The sequence below is a fragment of the Aedes albopictus genome, chromosome 3 (assembly GCF_035046485.1).
Source record: "Aedes albopictus strain Foshan chromosome 3, AalbF5, whole genome shotgun sequence".
In the NCBI taxonomy this organism is placed as follows: Eukaryota; Metazoa; Arthropoda; class Insecta; order Diptera; family Culicidae; genus Aedes; species Aedes albopictus.
This window is the reverse complement of record NC_085138.1, coordinates 72,274,840-72,291,288: the sequence shown is the minus strand read 5'-3', so window position 1 is coordinate 72,291,288 and position 16,449 is coordinate 72,274,840. Positions and strand designations below refer to the sequence as shown.

At 39.6% G+C, this 16,449-nt stretch overlaps 1 protein-coding gene across 1 annotated transcript in view; it reads left to right on the top strand.

The window, feature by feature from the left end:
- The first annotated feature begins 7,271 nt into the window (after positions 1 to 7,271).
- Positions 7,272 to 16,449, top strand: part of LOC115260521 (putative nuclease HARBI1) — a 42,679-nt gene continuing 33,501 nt past the window's right edge. The window contains exons 1-3 of the mRNA XM_062842675.1: positions 7,272 to 7,286; positions 7,494 to 7,692; positions 7,748 to 7,817. Of these exons, the coding sequence (XP_062698659.1) occupies positions 7,272 to 7,286; positions 7,494 to 7,692; positions 7,748 to 7,817 (284 nt within the window). The remainder of the gene's footprint in view (positions 7,287 to 7,493; positions 7,693 to 7,747; positions 7,818 to 16,449) is intronic.

Sequence of the window (16,449 nt, the reverse complement as noted above, 5' to 3'; positions counted from 1 at the left end):
AGTCATTAATGTGTCGAAGACAAAGTACATGATGGCAAATTGCTCCAGGGAGGAATCAACGCGCCCGCCCCCCCCTGAATTCATATTGACGGTGATGAAATCGAGGCGGTTGAAGAATTCGTGTACTTTGGCTTACTGGTGACCACCGACAACGACACCAGCAGAGAAATTCAGAGGCGCATTGTGGCAGGAAATCGTTCTTACTTTGGACTCCGCAGAACTCTACGATCGAATAAAGTTCGCCGTATCACAAAGTTAACCATCTACAAAACGCTGATTAGACCGGTCGTCCTCTATGGGCACGAAACATGGACCCTACGTGCAGAGGACCAACGCGTCCTTGGAGTTTTCGAACGGAAGGTGTTGCGTACCATCTACGGCGGAGTGCAGATGAAAGACGGGACTTGGAGAAGGCGAATGAACCACGAGCTGCATCAGCTGCTGGGAGAACCAACCATCGTCCATACCGCGAAAATCGGGAGGCTACGGTGGGCGGGTCACGTCATCAGGATGTCGGATAGCAACCCGACTAAAATGGTTCTCGAGAGTCATCCGACCGGTACAAGAAGACGTGGAGCGCAGCGAGCTAGGTGGGTCGACCAAGTGGAGGACGATCTGCGGACCCTACGCAGAGTGCGGAACTAGAGACAAACAGCCATGGACCGAGTGGAATGGAGGCGGCTACTATGTACAGCAGAGGCCACCCCGGCCTTAGCCTGGTCGATAAGGTAAGTACTCTTACAGCCTCAGGCATCTACGTTCTTCTATCAAGAGATGGGCTCTATGATTGTATAGAAGTATGCGAGAACTCCCTGGAGTTTAGGCCATCTGATACACAAGCGTGATCAGTGGTCTATTGAAGAATAATTAATGAAATTTTTGCTTGCCTAACTAGGTATGTGCTGTCAAGTGGAGAGTTCATTATCTGTTTGAGAAACTCCAAGAACTGCCTTAAGTATAGGTCATTACATCTACCAACGTAATTTATAGTCTCTAAGAGCTAAGAGCAGACTAAGATTCTTAAGCTGCTAGTACACAGGGTCAAATATTTGTCCAAAAAGAAACCAATGCTCAAACATCTTGTTTGACTCGATCGAATTTTCATTAGTGTCAAACTGATGTTGTTTCTTGAGTTCTTTCCTTGTCAAATATTTGACCCTGTGTACTACTGGCTTTACTCACATAGCCTCAGATAACTATGGTCTATCCAGTGGTGAGTTCAATGTCTCTTTTAGCGTCTCCAAGAACTTCTTTGACTAAAGGCATCGAATCTATGAGAGCTATTAGGTGTATCTAAGAGCAATATGAACAATGTTCATACTCTTACAGCCTCAGGCATCTATGTTCTATAAAATGGTGGGTTTTATGCTTGTATATGGGTATTCAAGAACTCCCTGGGGTATTTTTTTTTTATAGAATGAGAAAATCTGCAACAGATACCCAAGAGGTGGTTCCTCGGGTGATGTGGGGATCGACCCACTAAAAACTCATTCTCTCTCCTCCTTACCTTCCCGGTACACCCGTTAGGGATGACTCCCTGGGGTATAGATCATTGGATCTGTATGAGATTTATATTTACACAGCCTCATGCAACTATGTGCTGTCAAGTGGTGTGTTTATTGTCTGTTTGAGGATCTCCAAGAACATCCTTGAGTGAAGGTCATCGGATCTACTAACGTATTTAGTTACGAGCTTTATGACTAAGGTTCATACTCACACAGCCTGATGTGATGTACGCTTACTAAAGTAATTTAAAGTATGTAATGTGGAAAAGTAAAGTGACTGAACAATTCACAACACCTCCTCAACCTCCATGAAACCGTAAAATTCACCTGAAAGCCTCTGAAGCCCTCTAAAACCCCCATGGAACCTCCTGAAATGCATTGAAACGACTTAAAATGCTACGAAACGCCTCTGCAGCTCCCTAAAGCCCCTATGAAACCTTCTAAAGCACCCCGAAAAGCCTTAAAACGCTTTGAAACGCCTCGAAACGCTTTGAAAAATCTTATAAAACTTCCATGGAACCCCAGAGAAATTTACCTGAGCGTCTCTGAAGCCCCCTAAAATTCATTTAAATCCTGAATCCTCCTGAAATGCCCTGAAATATATTGGAACGCCTTGAAACGCTTCGGAGCACCTCTTACAACCCCATGAAACCTCTGTGAAACTAGCATGAGAATCCCCGAACTCTCCTTAAACACGTCTCAAATGCCTTGAAACGCTTTAAAACGTATCGATACGTCTTAAAACTCTACTGAAACCCCCGTGAAGTTCACTCGAGAACCAATGAAGTCTCCTTAAAGCCCTCTGACACCTCCTGAAGCATTCTCAAACTCGTTTCTTTGATATTGTACCGACTTTTCGAACCCTCTAAGCAGAATACCCTCTTCGAATGAGTGTAATCAGTTTCGTACCTTTTAATTCCGTCCTATGTTGCTTATCCTTTGACAGATACGCATTTTTCGACTACCACTTGTAATCTTCCTCAGTGTCCAGTGGATAGTCTGGTGACACTGAGGAAGATTACAAGTGGTAGCCGAAATACGCGTAAACGCAACATAGGGCGAAATTTAAAGGTACGAAACTGATTACACTCATTCGTTTCTTTGGATTTATTGTCTAAAAAAATGGATTCTCTATTATTGGCTTTTTCGGTTGAAACTGATTTTAGGAGGAACGTTTCGGACCTTGGTTTGGTCCTTCCTCAGGGTACTATTACAAGCTACATTTCACATACAGCTAATCATAGTGGTTTGTCTCATCTTCAACATCATCAAATTTTAATTGATCTGTATAAATGATATCAAATCGGGAGGTTATTCCAACTGATCAGCAAGGTGTTTCTAAGTTACTGCCACCTAAAGCAAAGGATTGCAGTGCTGTGCTGTTGCTCCGTATTTCTAAATAATCCGGAATGCTCGGAACAAATAGGTTTGCACCTTCCACCCACATAAGGCTCTGTTCAAATAAGTTGATAAACTGACTTGCCTCATTATACTTCCTACGTAAGCATAAGCTTGTACATATTAAATTAATAACATAAACTCTTCCCCTCTTAACTTGGCATAATAGCACACAACACTCGAGACAAATGCAAACGAAGCAATCATCCACGCAGTTGAACCTGACTTGCCCGTTTCCGCTACTCTACCTCAATTGGATAAACATTCCGAGCTCTCCCATCATACACGACCTGAAGATTAGTTTTCCCCATCAGCAGAAGGCAGACCACCTAGGCTGTTGTTGACCGACCAGGCAGTCTTTTGTTCCCACACATAAGTTTACATGCCTGTGTCGGCCGGAACGCAATAGAAACAAGGGCAATAAATTCAAAGATCGGTTCGTTCGGACAAAGTATCCTTACATGCTTGAGCATCTGAGCACTACGGTGGCTTCCGTTTACCAACAACAACGGAACAACCAGCAACCGACTCTCCCGGTTACCATCATTGCATTGTAACATTCCTTAAGCTCCAAACCCACCTCAACAATAATGGCCGGAGAGCTTGTGGCGAACCTGGCGAAAGCATAGTCGTCGTCGTCGTCGTCGTCGTCCTAGTTGTCGGAGGTCTGCGTCTACCTTGCCTAAAACCCACCAACACAACCATCGTATCGCACCAGGCCGAAGGAGGCAGCCAGCTCTGTGGCCATTCTAATCTGCTTCGGCATTATTGCGGCAATGAGATTATATGCTAATTCGAAATAATTAAATTTGAATCTTATTTGTTTTCCGTAAAACCTCTTCGACCATAGTAATTATGCGCATAGACAATATACAAACTGTCATACACACACACAGCTCAGCTCAGCCCAGCCCAGGTGAAAGAGGTTCATGGAGTCCTGGCGTTTCCCTTTTTGGTCGCTCTCCGGTTAGTGTGGCGTGGGATCCATTCTTGGGCCGGCGGTCGTGGTGGCGAAGAAAAGCCTTCCCGGGGCGGCGGGGCGTGGGTTTGTGTGACGGTGGAAAATGGATCGTTTGACGACAGGACAAGGCTTTTGCTTTCACTTATTGCCGTACGTCCGTTGATGGTCGTCGTTGCCGTCGGCGTCGTTGTCGTCGTCGGTTGTGGTTCATTGCTATATCGGGTGGTTGTGGAAGGGGAGTGATGGTGGGTGACGCAGAGGTAGTCATTAGTGGGAAAGTAATTTACCATGAATGGAGGAGCAGCAGCCCCCGTATTCCGTTCATTGGTTCTAATATTTAACGGTAACAGAACGGGAATTTTCATTACGTGCCATGAGCGTACCTGGGGATCCGTGCTTACGGGACACTTGAATCTACCGAAATGCCAGAGATGATGGGATAGATACTTGGCCCGAACCGTTTTATGATATTCACGTAGGAGACATTTTGCTTGACTCTTTATGATCATATTCCACAAGGAAACAAAACAAAGGGTCATTTTCCCAAGATATATTCGGAAATTTTCTTTTGGAATTAGGAGTTAAGTTTTTTGTAGGTAGATTATTTATGAAAATCTTGCATGCATTGCTTCAGAAATTCCTCCATGAGTTTGTTCAGAAATCCTTGAGAGATTCTTCCACAAATTTATCAAAGGATTTATTTTGAACTCCTTCGTGAATTTTGACAAAAATCCTCTAGGATTTTTTTCGAAAAAATCCTCAAGAAAATCATTTAGATTTTTAAGAAATTCTGCTAGGAAAGTTTTCGGTTCGGAGATTTCTATTGCAACTCTTCTTTTTCTTCTTCTTCTTTTTCTTCTTCTTCTTCTTCGTCTATTTCTTTTCCTTATTTTTTTTTCTTCTTCTTCTTTGTGGATCTATGTCCTCACTGGGACTTGGCCTGCCTTTCTTCAACTTAGTGTTCTTTGAGCACTTATACAGTTATTAATTGAAGGGCTTCATTTGCCTGTCATTGCATGAATTTGTATATTGTGTGGCACGTACAATGATACACTAAACCCAGGTAGTCGAGAAAAGTTTTCCGACTGGAACGGGAATCGAACCCGCCGTCTCCGGATTGGCGGGACTTACTAGACTAACTGGAACGCAGTTATTTTTTTTAATTACTCATTAAAAATATTTGAGAACTCCTTTAGAAAATCTTCTTTGCATTCTTTTCGCAATTGCACTATGGATTCCTTTAAGAAATTCTCCAGTAATTCAGAAGGTCCTCCCCAGATTTTTTTTATTGGAAAACATTTTACCAGACTGCTTTTAGGAAATTTTCCATGGATTCCTTCAAAAGTCCTTTCAGCGATTTGAACGGAAATTCTGCAGTTCACACTCCTTCTGAAAATTTTCAAAGTTTCCTCCATCAATTTTTCCTTGGAGTTTTGAGATATTTTCCTTTAGATGCCTTCAAATAATCTCTGTGGTATTTCTCTATAAATTTGTTCAAGGATTCTTTAGGAAATCTTTCACGGAATCCTCGCAAAATGTCTCCATATTCTTTCAGATACTTTTGCTGTTCGGTCTGAAAAATCTACGAAGGTTTTTTTATTCTAAAACCCTTCCAGTAGTGGTTTCTTCAGAAACCTTTCCAGGGATGCTTGAAGATTTTTTTTCCATATATATTCTCAAGAATTTTTTCGGAAATTTCTCCAAGGAATAAGGTACATTTCTCATTGGTTTCTTTTGAAACTCTGTCGGGTTCGGGGATTACTTTAGAAATTCTTCTAGAGATTCGTTTGGAAAATTCATCGGAAATTTCTACAAAGATTCCTTGAAACAATCTATCTATATATTCTTTCAGTGGATATTTCAGGAAATCTTTGAAAGATTCCATCAGAAATCTGTATATAGATTCCTTCAAAAATATCTCATAATTTTGGAGATTTCTCAGATTTTTTTAAATTTCCTCCATAAATCTTTCCATGCAACTACTTTCAGTAATTCGCATGAATTCTTTCAGAGAACCCACAGTAGTTATACAGCATTTCCTTTAGGGTTTCCTCCATATATTGCACTATATATTTCAAGGAATGTATCTGGTATTTCCTCCGAGGATAACTTTAAGTGTTTCTCCACGGATTCTTAAAGGAATTTATTAATGAATTTTTCCTAGGAAATACTACAGGATTTTCTTTAGAAATGTTTCAATAGTTTTTTATTCTAAGGATTTTTACAGAAGCTTATCCATTATTTCTTCAGAAATACATCCACATGTTTCTCTGGGAATAGTTCCAGAAAATACTCCAAACATTTTATTGAAGTAATTTTCCAGAAAATTTCCAGAAAGTTCCCTAATATTTTTTTTTTTTCAATACATAATGCCACACTGAGGACTGTTTCCTGCTATTTATTCAGAAAGTTCTTCATAAAAATCTCCTTGGGATTTCTTCAATAATTTCCTTGGGTTTTCTTTACATCTTTCTCTGGATATTCATGCAGGAGATACTTTCTGAGCTTCCAATGGGATGCCACAAAAACATTTTTTCAGAAATTCCTTGAAGGATTTTTTTCAGAAGTTCCGGCTCAGATCCCTTCTGAAATTTCTTCGGGAATTCCTTCCAGAATTTCCTCTGATAAAGGCTTAGGAATTCCTTCACGGATTAATATTATTATTATTATTATTAGCTTTATTATGGAGATTTTGAGCCCGAGGCTGGTTCATCTCCATTTCACGGATTCCTTTGAAAATTTATTCATCAATTTTTCCTAGGAAATTCACCAGGTTTTTTTATAAATATCTCCATGAGATTTTTGCTGCAAATTTTTACAGAAGCTTCTCTATTATTTCTTCACAAATACGTCCACAGATTGCTCAAGGAATACTTTTAGAAAATCCACCAAACATTTTATTAAAGTATTTCTCCAGTTTCTTTTTCTAATTCGTTAATTTTTTATCTAAAAAATTCACAGAGTTTACCGAAGAGTTTTTCAGGCGTTTTATCCAACAAATTATTCAGAATTTCAACCTGGAAATCCCCCAAGAGCTTCCAGGAGTTCCTTTAGATACTTCGTCAGAGATTAATGCAAGAGTGCTTCCTGAGCTTCCGCTAGGATTCTACAAAAAAAAATCTGCAGAAATTGTAGCAGTCAGGAGTTTTGTAAATAAAATTTGTAAATATAGTTAGTTAACAATGGAATTGAAATAGATTGTAAGAATACGCAATCCCCATTAATGAATTTGAAATGTATATAGTCCCTTAGAGTAGGCAAACGAGCACTTAATGAGGTGCAAACGCTTCCTTGGGTCGAGGCCATTTGTTTTCATGATAAGGTGGGAAAGAGAAGGCAGCACGGCTATCGTTCAAGTTATCCAACGTAGCTGTGTAGTCACGAAACTACACGAAGGGTTTCGGGAAATGACGTACTTCCGGGTGCGTCCGAGATACACTTCCCCTTATCTGAGGCTTGAAAGACTCGATCATTTCGTCCGTGATCGTCTCTTGACTTAGAAGTCCCCGCGTTTGTAAGCTAGTGTTTCGTGAGCCAATTTAGGCCAAAGTGTGCGTAGGGAGTTGTGTGCGATTAGTAGAACCTTAAGAAGCTCTAAACGAAGGTTGGCTTTTGTTTCAATCCCACAGTTTCTCGCACCCAAACGCGACGACTTCTGCTCCCGAACGGACGAAGAATTCCCGGCAATCGCCGAACCGCCGGAAGCGGACGGATCCGTCTCCATATCTGTCCGGGAGGCCCGGGGACCTTCGAGTGGAAGAATTCCACATGCTGGTTCGTCCATTGTCCAGCACAGCCGCATCATCCGCCAAAACCGCCATCGCATTGGTAGGAGCAACCGCCATTGCGTACCTCAGCTCTGTGATTGCCACCGATTGATCAGCCAAGCCAGTGGGATCATCGACCCTAGCAGCAGGTCATCGACTGCTGTTCAGTAAGCCAACGACATCTCGGTGAGTCAAAACCTTTTCTTTTTTGAACGGAGTGCGGCGTCCGTTGAGGGCGCCGCGGAGGATTTTTTTTGCCAGTCTTAGACTGAAGACCGAAAGGTAGCTGCAAAGCCAACAAACCCGCTTTTGAAGAGTCGGACCAGTTGAACGACTTCTGCGGATCAACGTCTTGGCTCCGTGAGAAATGCGTGCGTGAAACGCCATCGTTCACCACCGCCAATCAGTTTCGGGGAATAGGAGCGGAGCCCATTACACAGCTGTCCTGCCTATGAAAATGACGTCACGTTGAAGAATACAGAGAGCACTGAGCAAAGATAGTTAGATACAGGGAGGAGTTAGATATCGCACACACGCTAGGAAGTAGTAGTAGAAAGGAACGAACACGCACAATGAAACCCCAAATTTGAATGTTGTACCCTACTGTACCCAATAAATGTTAATTATATGTCGTTAGAATGATAAGTCAATAATAATCGTTTCAGTATAAGTCCAAATAAATGTAGAGTTCAGAGTTCCCTTCCTAGCCATTTGATAATTTAATTGCGTTTATCATCACACAGCATGTTAGTAGTTTCGTTGTCCCGTCCTCCACGTCAGTGAGTTTGATTGGGTTGTTGAGTATCTTCCAGGTCAGTGATCAATCTAGTGATGAACGGAGAGAGTCTGCCGATGATGAGAACTTCTCACTAGTGAGATCTTGAGGGTACGGGTGGTCTCTCACCGTTCTCTGAGTGTCGTCGTGACTGTGTAGTTATGTTGCGATAATAGGGTATTCCCGTTTGGACGTTTTAGTGCGTAGCCAGCTGGATCGATCCGTAAATCCTTTCAGGAATTTTCAAATGGACTCGCCCTTAGGGGGTCTCATCCGGGCAATATAATATCGGGCGCGTGGTCTCCCTTGTGGAGTGGCGCTTAAGCCACGCAATTTATGCTGGATCGCCCAGCAGCGGCTACAAAATTACTCCAGGGATTTTTGCAGAAATTCCTGCTCGGATTCTCTGAAAATTATTCAGGAACTTCTTCTAAAATATACCCAAAGACTTCAAATTTTTAAAATTTCTTAAAAAAAATTTCTTTAGATTTATTTGAAGAATTCTTCAAGAAATCCAACAGAAATCTCTGCAGAGATTCTTCAATAATTACTTTCAGTGATTCGGTCATAATTTTTTTTTTCAGAGTTATCTGCAGGAGCTGATATAGCTTTTCCTTCAGATATTGCTCAATCTATTTTGTTAGAAATTTATACGGAATTTCTCTGAGGATAATTTTTGGAATTTCTCCAAACATTCTTCGAGGCATAAACTACAGGAATTTCTTCATTAATATTTCAAGATTTTTTTCTGGGAAAATTTGGAGAAGCTTATCTATTTCATTGTAAATTCGTTCACAGCTTTCTCCTGGAATAGTTTCAAAAAATCCTTCAAAATTTTCTCCAGTTTTTTTTTCTAACAATTCCAAAATTTGGTTTCCTAACGTCTCTACAAAAAGTTTACCGAGGAGTGTTTTCAGCTGTTTATCCAAGAAATTCTTTAAATATTCTCTCTGGCATCCATTCAAGAATTTTCTTGGATTATCTGCACACGTTCCTGTAGATATTCATGCAAAAGAACTTCCAGAGATTCTACAAAGATTCCACTATTTTATTTTTAGAAATTTCTTCAGGTAATCTTTCAGAAATTCCTACTCGGTTTTTTTCTTAAATTCCTTCAGGGTTTCATTCAAAAATATCTCTGGAGACTTCTTCAGATGTTGATAAAGTTCTTTAAAAATTTCAACAAGGGATGTTTTTCAAAAGTTTTTTAATGATGTATTTCAAAAACGCATCTAAAATTTTCTTTAACCCTTCAGGACGCGCGCCGTTGTAAAAAGTACAACACTACCAAAAATTCTCGCTCGTCGTATACTGCGCGAGCGCGGTGCAGTTTCAGCTGCTTAATGGCGCGCGTCCCGAAAGATTAAAAATCATAAAAATATTTCAATGCTACTGGCAAAAATTGCATGAGACATTCATACAAAGAATCATGCAGAAAATCTTACAAAGAATCGTTGAGAATTGCTTCTGCGGTTTCGTCAGAAATATATCCTTGGGTTCCATCAGAGATTCCCGGTGGAATTATTTCAGATATTTCCTAGGATTATTTTTTTTTTCAGAAGCTCTATCACAAATTGCATGAAAATTTAAAGGAATCTCTGAATGAATAACTGTAGATATCCCTGGAGAATTGTCTGAAGTAATCCCATAAAAAGCTTCTGATCAGAATACCTTTGATACCAATGATACCTTTGAAGATTCCTAGAAGATATTCCTCAACTTAATCTGAGAAAAAAAATCTGAAGCAATTTTTGAAGTTAACTCTGGTAGAATTCCTGGATGTATGCCTTGGGAGAATATGTGAAAATCTCATTTAATACATTTCCTTAATTCTAAAAAAAAACAGTTCCTAGGGAAAACATGCGTCAGAAATTTCTTGTGAGATTCATGGAGAAATCTTTAATAGAATTCTGTAGGTAATTCTGAAATTGCAGGCAAGGTACTGATGAAGTTCGTGAAGAAATTCCTCAATTATTTTTTGAGGAAACCCAGAAACTGAAGACATCTCTTAAATACTTCATAGAGTATCTTTTACAATTTCTGGGGAAAAGCATACAGAAATAAATAAACATCCCGAATGATTTTTTAGGAAACCACCAGTATGAAATGAAATTTATGAAAGAAAGTTTTAAAGAATGCTTGGGAGAAGTGGCGAACCCATTGCAGGCATTTATGGAAGAATTTCTTTAAAAACGATAAAGAATAGAGTTTTTTTTTTGAAGAAATCACTGAGAGAAACTTTGAAGAAGTTCCTGAAGCATCAGCGGAAAATTATCTGAAACAAACCCTAAAGAAAGGTCTTGATTAATCCTAAGCAATCCTTGAAGGGATACCTGAGGAACTTTCGGAGAAACCACTGGTGAAAGTTCCAGAAGAATCTTTTACGAACTTTCTAAAGGCGTTTATAAATAAATGCCTAAAGGAATCCCTGATTATATGGGGCCAACCATAAATCACGTGGTCATGTAGGAGGGGGTGGTTTCGGGCAAAGACCACGGTCCATTTCAATTTAAATTGTTTTGTATGAACGAAAGAACAGAGGGGGGCGATTTGGGAATCTCCCAAAAAATGACAAAGCGGTTTATGGACAGCCCCTATGGAGTAATACCTAAAGGAAACCTCTGAAAGAATAAAAACAATTATTTCTGAAAGACCTACTGAAAAAATGTCTGAATTTGTATATGAAAACCCAAAAAGAATTTCTGAAAGAATCTACTGAAGTATTTATTGAACAATTTTCAAAAGAATTCCTGGAAAAATTCTTTCAAAAACATTTAAAGAAATACATTAAGTAATTTGTGAAGGAATTTCCTAAAGAAACCCTGAAAGAATCCCAGGAGGATTTTCTGAAGAAACTCCTCGTCGAAAACTGCACGATAAATCTTTTGCTTGAAAAAATCCTGAAGAAGACCTATGAAAAATTACTGGTGGTATTTCTTCAAGATTCTCTGGAGGAGTCCCTGGAGAAATTTCTAAAGAAATGGACAGAAACGCATTCTTAATGGATACTTGGGCGAATTTTTGGACTGATTCTAGCAGCATTCATTCCCCGAGCAGAGGAGAATACCAAGTTAATAACTACGAAATCACATAACCTGTATTTATAACTTGTTTTGTTATTGTTAAATTATCAAGGCATAGCTTTTCCATAACAATTCGGAAAAACTCCTTTTTCCAAACATTCGGAAAAACTCCTGATGAAATCCTCAAAGAAATTTTCAGAGAAATTTTAAGATGAACTTCAGGGCTAATGATCATAGGAAATTCTGAAGAAATCCTTGAAGGGATTCTATGCAGGATTCTGCAGGAATTTCTAGAGGAGTCTTTGAAAAGCCATGAAAGATTTCGTCGAAGAACTCTCGGAGAAATTACTGGAATACTTTTGAAGTAATTTATGGAAAAGTTTATGATCAAATCTGTCGACGAATTTCTGGAAGAATTTTATGACAAAGTCACTTGACAAACGCAAAAGAAGTTTTTGACGGAATCCTTAGAGAAATAAATAGAGGAATTTTAGAAAAAAAAATGCAAATATTTCTAGCGAAAGTCCTGTAGGAATCATCAGAGGAAGTTCAGGAGAAATAATAGCAAAATTTTTGGCGGAGTGCTTGTAGAATCCAGGAGGAATATTCGACATAATTCTAGAATTCAGGGAAAATCGGAGGAATTAAAACAAAATTTCCAGGAAAGGAATAATAATCTGTACAATATTTCCAATATCCCAAAAAATTTCTGCAAAACTGTTGAGCATTCTAAAAATTCTTCAGTTTCTACGCTAAAAAAAGCAAAACAAAAGTCACAAATTGCTATCGACGATCAAACTTTTTCAATTTCATGTGTTGATTTCAAAACCTTGCTCCGAAAACAATTAAAGTAGAACAGTTTATGAATTACATGTGGAAATCGAAGCTCGTCGTATTTGATAATATAGATATTACTAAAGTTCGATTTTCTTGCGACTTCAAATCTCTTAGAATGAATTAAAAGCTGAATATAGTATTCTTCGATAATTTGAAAATATTTCTTACGTCAGAGTCAGCAAGCCTCATTGGATAAATGTACGACTCGTGCTGAAAAAAAAACATTTTTCGCAACTCGTTACATAAATAACTATTTCGATAGTGTTTAATTTTTTTAAATTTTTAATAGTTGTTTGTTTGTTTGTTCCTTATTTATTTTTGTCCCCCCCCCTCGTACCTGATGAGAGGTCTCGGACATAAAAGAATAATATTTGCATCGGCCTGGGTATTATAACTTATTTAGTAACGAGTTTGATATCATAGCAAATTCTGCTCTCCGATTACTATCAATAACATATTAATATCAAAATTGGTTATGGAAATATTTTCCGAATTCACTGTTATCAAGTTGTTATTGAAACCAACAAAACAAGTTATTGAAATGGTTTTCCAGGAACATTTCTTTGTTATGGAATTTGTTATTTTGCCGCTTATGACAGACAAGTTTATAACACAATATGTTATGGTAATAACTTGAAAATAATCGATTTTATTATTCAGTTATTTTGCCCAAATAACACAGCTCCTTATGCTGTTGTTATTCCCTTCTGCTTGGGTAGCAACCCAATTCAGAAATGAGATTCGGGTGCAAATTCTTCAAGTACAAAATAAAGGGCAGCAATTCCAGTAAGTCGAACCCTGGCCAGGTATCCTGGAAAGCTGTGAAACGGAATGAGGGAGGCTGACGGTTGCGACCATATGTAGGTCCTCAGCCACTACAGGTTAGGGTATTCTAGTGAACTGTCGGAAGAAGAAAAAGACTAAGCAGAAAGAGGAACAGTGGGATAGGGCTAGTGTTAGGGACACAAAGACAAGGAAAGGTAGGAGGGCAAGTGCCAAGCACGTGGGACGCCCTCAACTCGGACTAGCCTACACAGATCGAAAAAAGAGTGTAAAATTCTATGACATATGATGCACATAATTGGAGCGTGGGTTATCGCAGAACTTTACATGACATATCATGTAAAATTCATGAAATATCATGTAAACTTCCATTATATGTCATGTAATTCAGCATGACTCTGAGATTTTACAAGACATATAACGTAAATTTACATGATATATCATGTAAACCATCATAACACTAAGTTTACATTACCAAAATTAAGTTTACATGACGTGTAAATATCATTATTTTTATCTGTGTATGTACTCAGCGGAGTTAAAGACGATGAGGAGCGATACTAAGCCCGTGGATCTTGGAGCCAATGTATTTGACGTACGTGTACAGACGAATTGATCCTCGAGCTCAAACGCAATAAATCTTGCAATGGCACCACTTATAAATGTGTGACGAAAGAGTTCATTGGTGAGGGCTCTCACTCTAAAGCTCATAAACCTGGTAGGTGATGTGCTTGATTTGTTCTGGGAAATCCATGAACAGGATGCTCTCGAAGGAAAGTCCAAGATGTCCGGCCCTCAAATAAGTCTTAGTTGACATGTCACTGTGAAGGTAAAGCAGCTAAGCCTGAACTGCTGTGCAACTGCTGTGTCAAGCTGTCGCTGAGTGGGAACGCGTTATGGATTACGCTCTTCGCGTATTCATACCGAGTACGTCTGATGAATTCAAAATGACAGCGATGTGGGCAACGAGGAATTGTTCAGTCCATGAATAAGTATCTGCATCATTTGTGGGCTTCGTGGTCGCCAAGGTCAACGGGATCTCTTTTGTAGCTGTTTATTCGCCTTTGCGATGATCAATCGTACAGTTTACGCAAATGATAGGCAGTATGACTACCGTGCTGACAGAGCGAAGGCCGGTGGTAACACTTCAATGCCTGGGCCGTGGAATGGGGAAGCCGTTTTACGAATAGAGGTTGACAGGACCCATGGGGCTAGGACTAGGGCCCATATAGCCGAGGCGGTAAACGCACGGGTATTCAGCATGACCATGCTGAGGGTGACGTGTACGATTCCCGGTCGGTCCAGGATCTTTTCGTAAATGACATGACTTCCTTCGGCATAGAGTATCTTCGTGCCTGCCACACGATATACGCATGCAAAATGGTTATTGGCAGAGGAAGCTCTCAGTTAATAACTGTGGAAGTGCTCATAAAACACTAAGCTGAGAAGCAGCAGGCTTTGTCCCAATGAGGACGTTCCGCCAAGAAGAGAGAGAGAGGACCCATGGAGAAGTAACATTTTATCTGACTCAGCTCCTTGCGGGGAGGAAAGTGCTTCATCCGGCGTAGATTCAATGGAGCGTAATGTAGCTAACCAGCTATTTCAGTAAATTAGGCAGATTATCGATTGAATTCAATTGATATATTAACACTCTGCACCATCACGTGTCCCTATTTGCCGTTTCCTCTAAGCACACCACTGCTTTTTTCAGCCCTCTTAAGTTAGCCAGGAAATTCCACAGCAAAATTCATTTCCCAAGAAAAACACACCGACGCAAGACACTCCAGCACCGACCACCCAGAGGACAGAAAAGCGATATTCACCGGTCATGCTGCTGCTACTGCAGAGATCTCATTAAAAATTGCGGTTTAGGTCCTTCTGCGTTCCAGGCATGCTGCTACCGCCTACCTGGTGTGTGTGGTGGAAAACCACAGGAAGGCGATAACCATGCCGTCGTCGCTGCCGCCCGAATACCATGAGCCGGAATATTTGCAGATGACGACAGGTTTATTCGTTTTCTGGGGCCGTATGCAGTGAGACCAGAAGAAACGGCGCACCTGTAACGAGAATTCGGTACCGGCTTCGAGTACCTACCATGGGACAATATACTTAATTGAACCAAAGGGAATGTCGGCATATTAAAAAGCAACCCAAATGGGACGTTCCAAGAGCAGAGGCAGAACGAAGTTCTACGAAGTGCATAATGGGAGTAATTTGTGTGCAGCTAGTAGAAACCGACAAGGCGACAGGACAATGTAGAGGTTTCCAATGCCGTAATAACGCCAACCAACGTCATCGTCCTTGGGGTAGAGGGTGAACTTTGACATGATGTACCGATCAAATTTCACCTTCCATAACGACCTCTTCGACAGTGTCACTGTGACCGATAGCCCGAAGGTAATATTTAGTGTACCACTGCGTGGTTTTGATATGCAATCAATAATGTCATGAATGAGAGTGCTGACACCCACCTTTACTGCATCATGTGCGGAAAGATGTCAAGTTGGAAAGAAAATCTTTGCTATTTCTTTCACTAGCGTTCACAAGGGGATTACGGTGCATGATGAGCATCCTTCATAAAGGTAGATCATTGCAGACCGCTTTGCTTTTATTTTTGGGGCTTTTAGGGCCCGTATTGCCAAAACGATACACACGCAGGTGTTCAGCAAGACCATGCTAAGAGTGACAGGATCGATTGACAGTTGGTCTCCTATTTCTTAAATGCCATTTGCAAAGGGAGCTCTCAGTTAACCCTCTAATACCCAAATTTTTGATTTTGATCTAAGTATCATTTTTCGTCATCTAAAATCGATTTAAACATGTTTTGGAAGATGATTCTTTTTAATTCTCGATTTAGTGAATTTCAGTTTTTGATTTTTCTAATTTTTATTTTTGAACATCCCCACACTTTTATATTTTACCTGGAAGCCAATTTGGGGAACGGATTTTTTGAGATGAAAACATTTTGAGATTTTATGATTATTGTTGAAATATTATTATTTTAAATTTTTTTCACAGAGAATTTCATTTTCCGTTTTATTTTAAGGAAAATAATTTTAGAGTGTATTCGATTCCCTTAAACTATTAAACAAGGATAGAATGATTTGGGAAAATTTTAAAATATGTTAATTGTAGCGATTCAATACAAAATAAACAATGACTTCTAAAAGGTGACTAAAACATCATTTTTTCAATGATTTGCAAAAAATGTAAATACGTTTTATAATACACCACAAAACATTTTGAGATATACAAAACAGTCCTAAATATCAGCCAAAAATATAATAATTTTGATTTTCCACGAAACAAAAATTACAAAAATGATCAAACTATACCCCGTCTAAAGGCGGGATTGGGAATTAGAGGGTTAATAACTGTGTAAATGTTAAAAGAAGTTAGG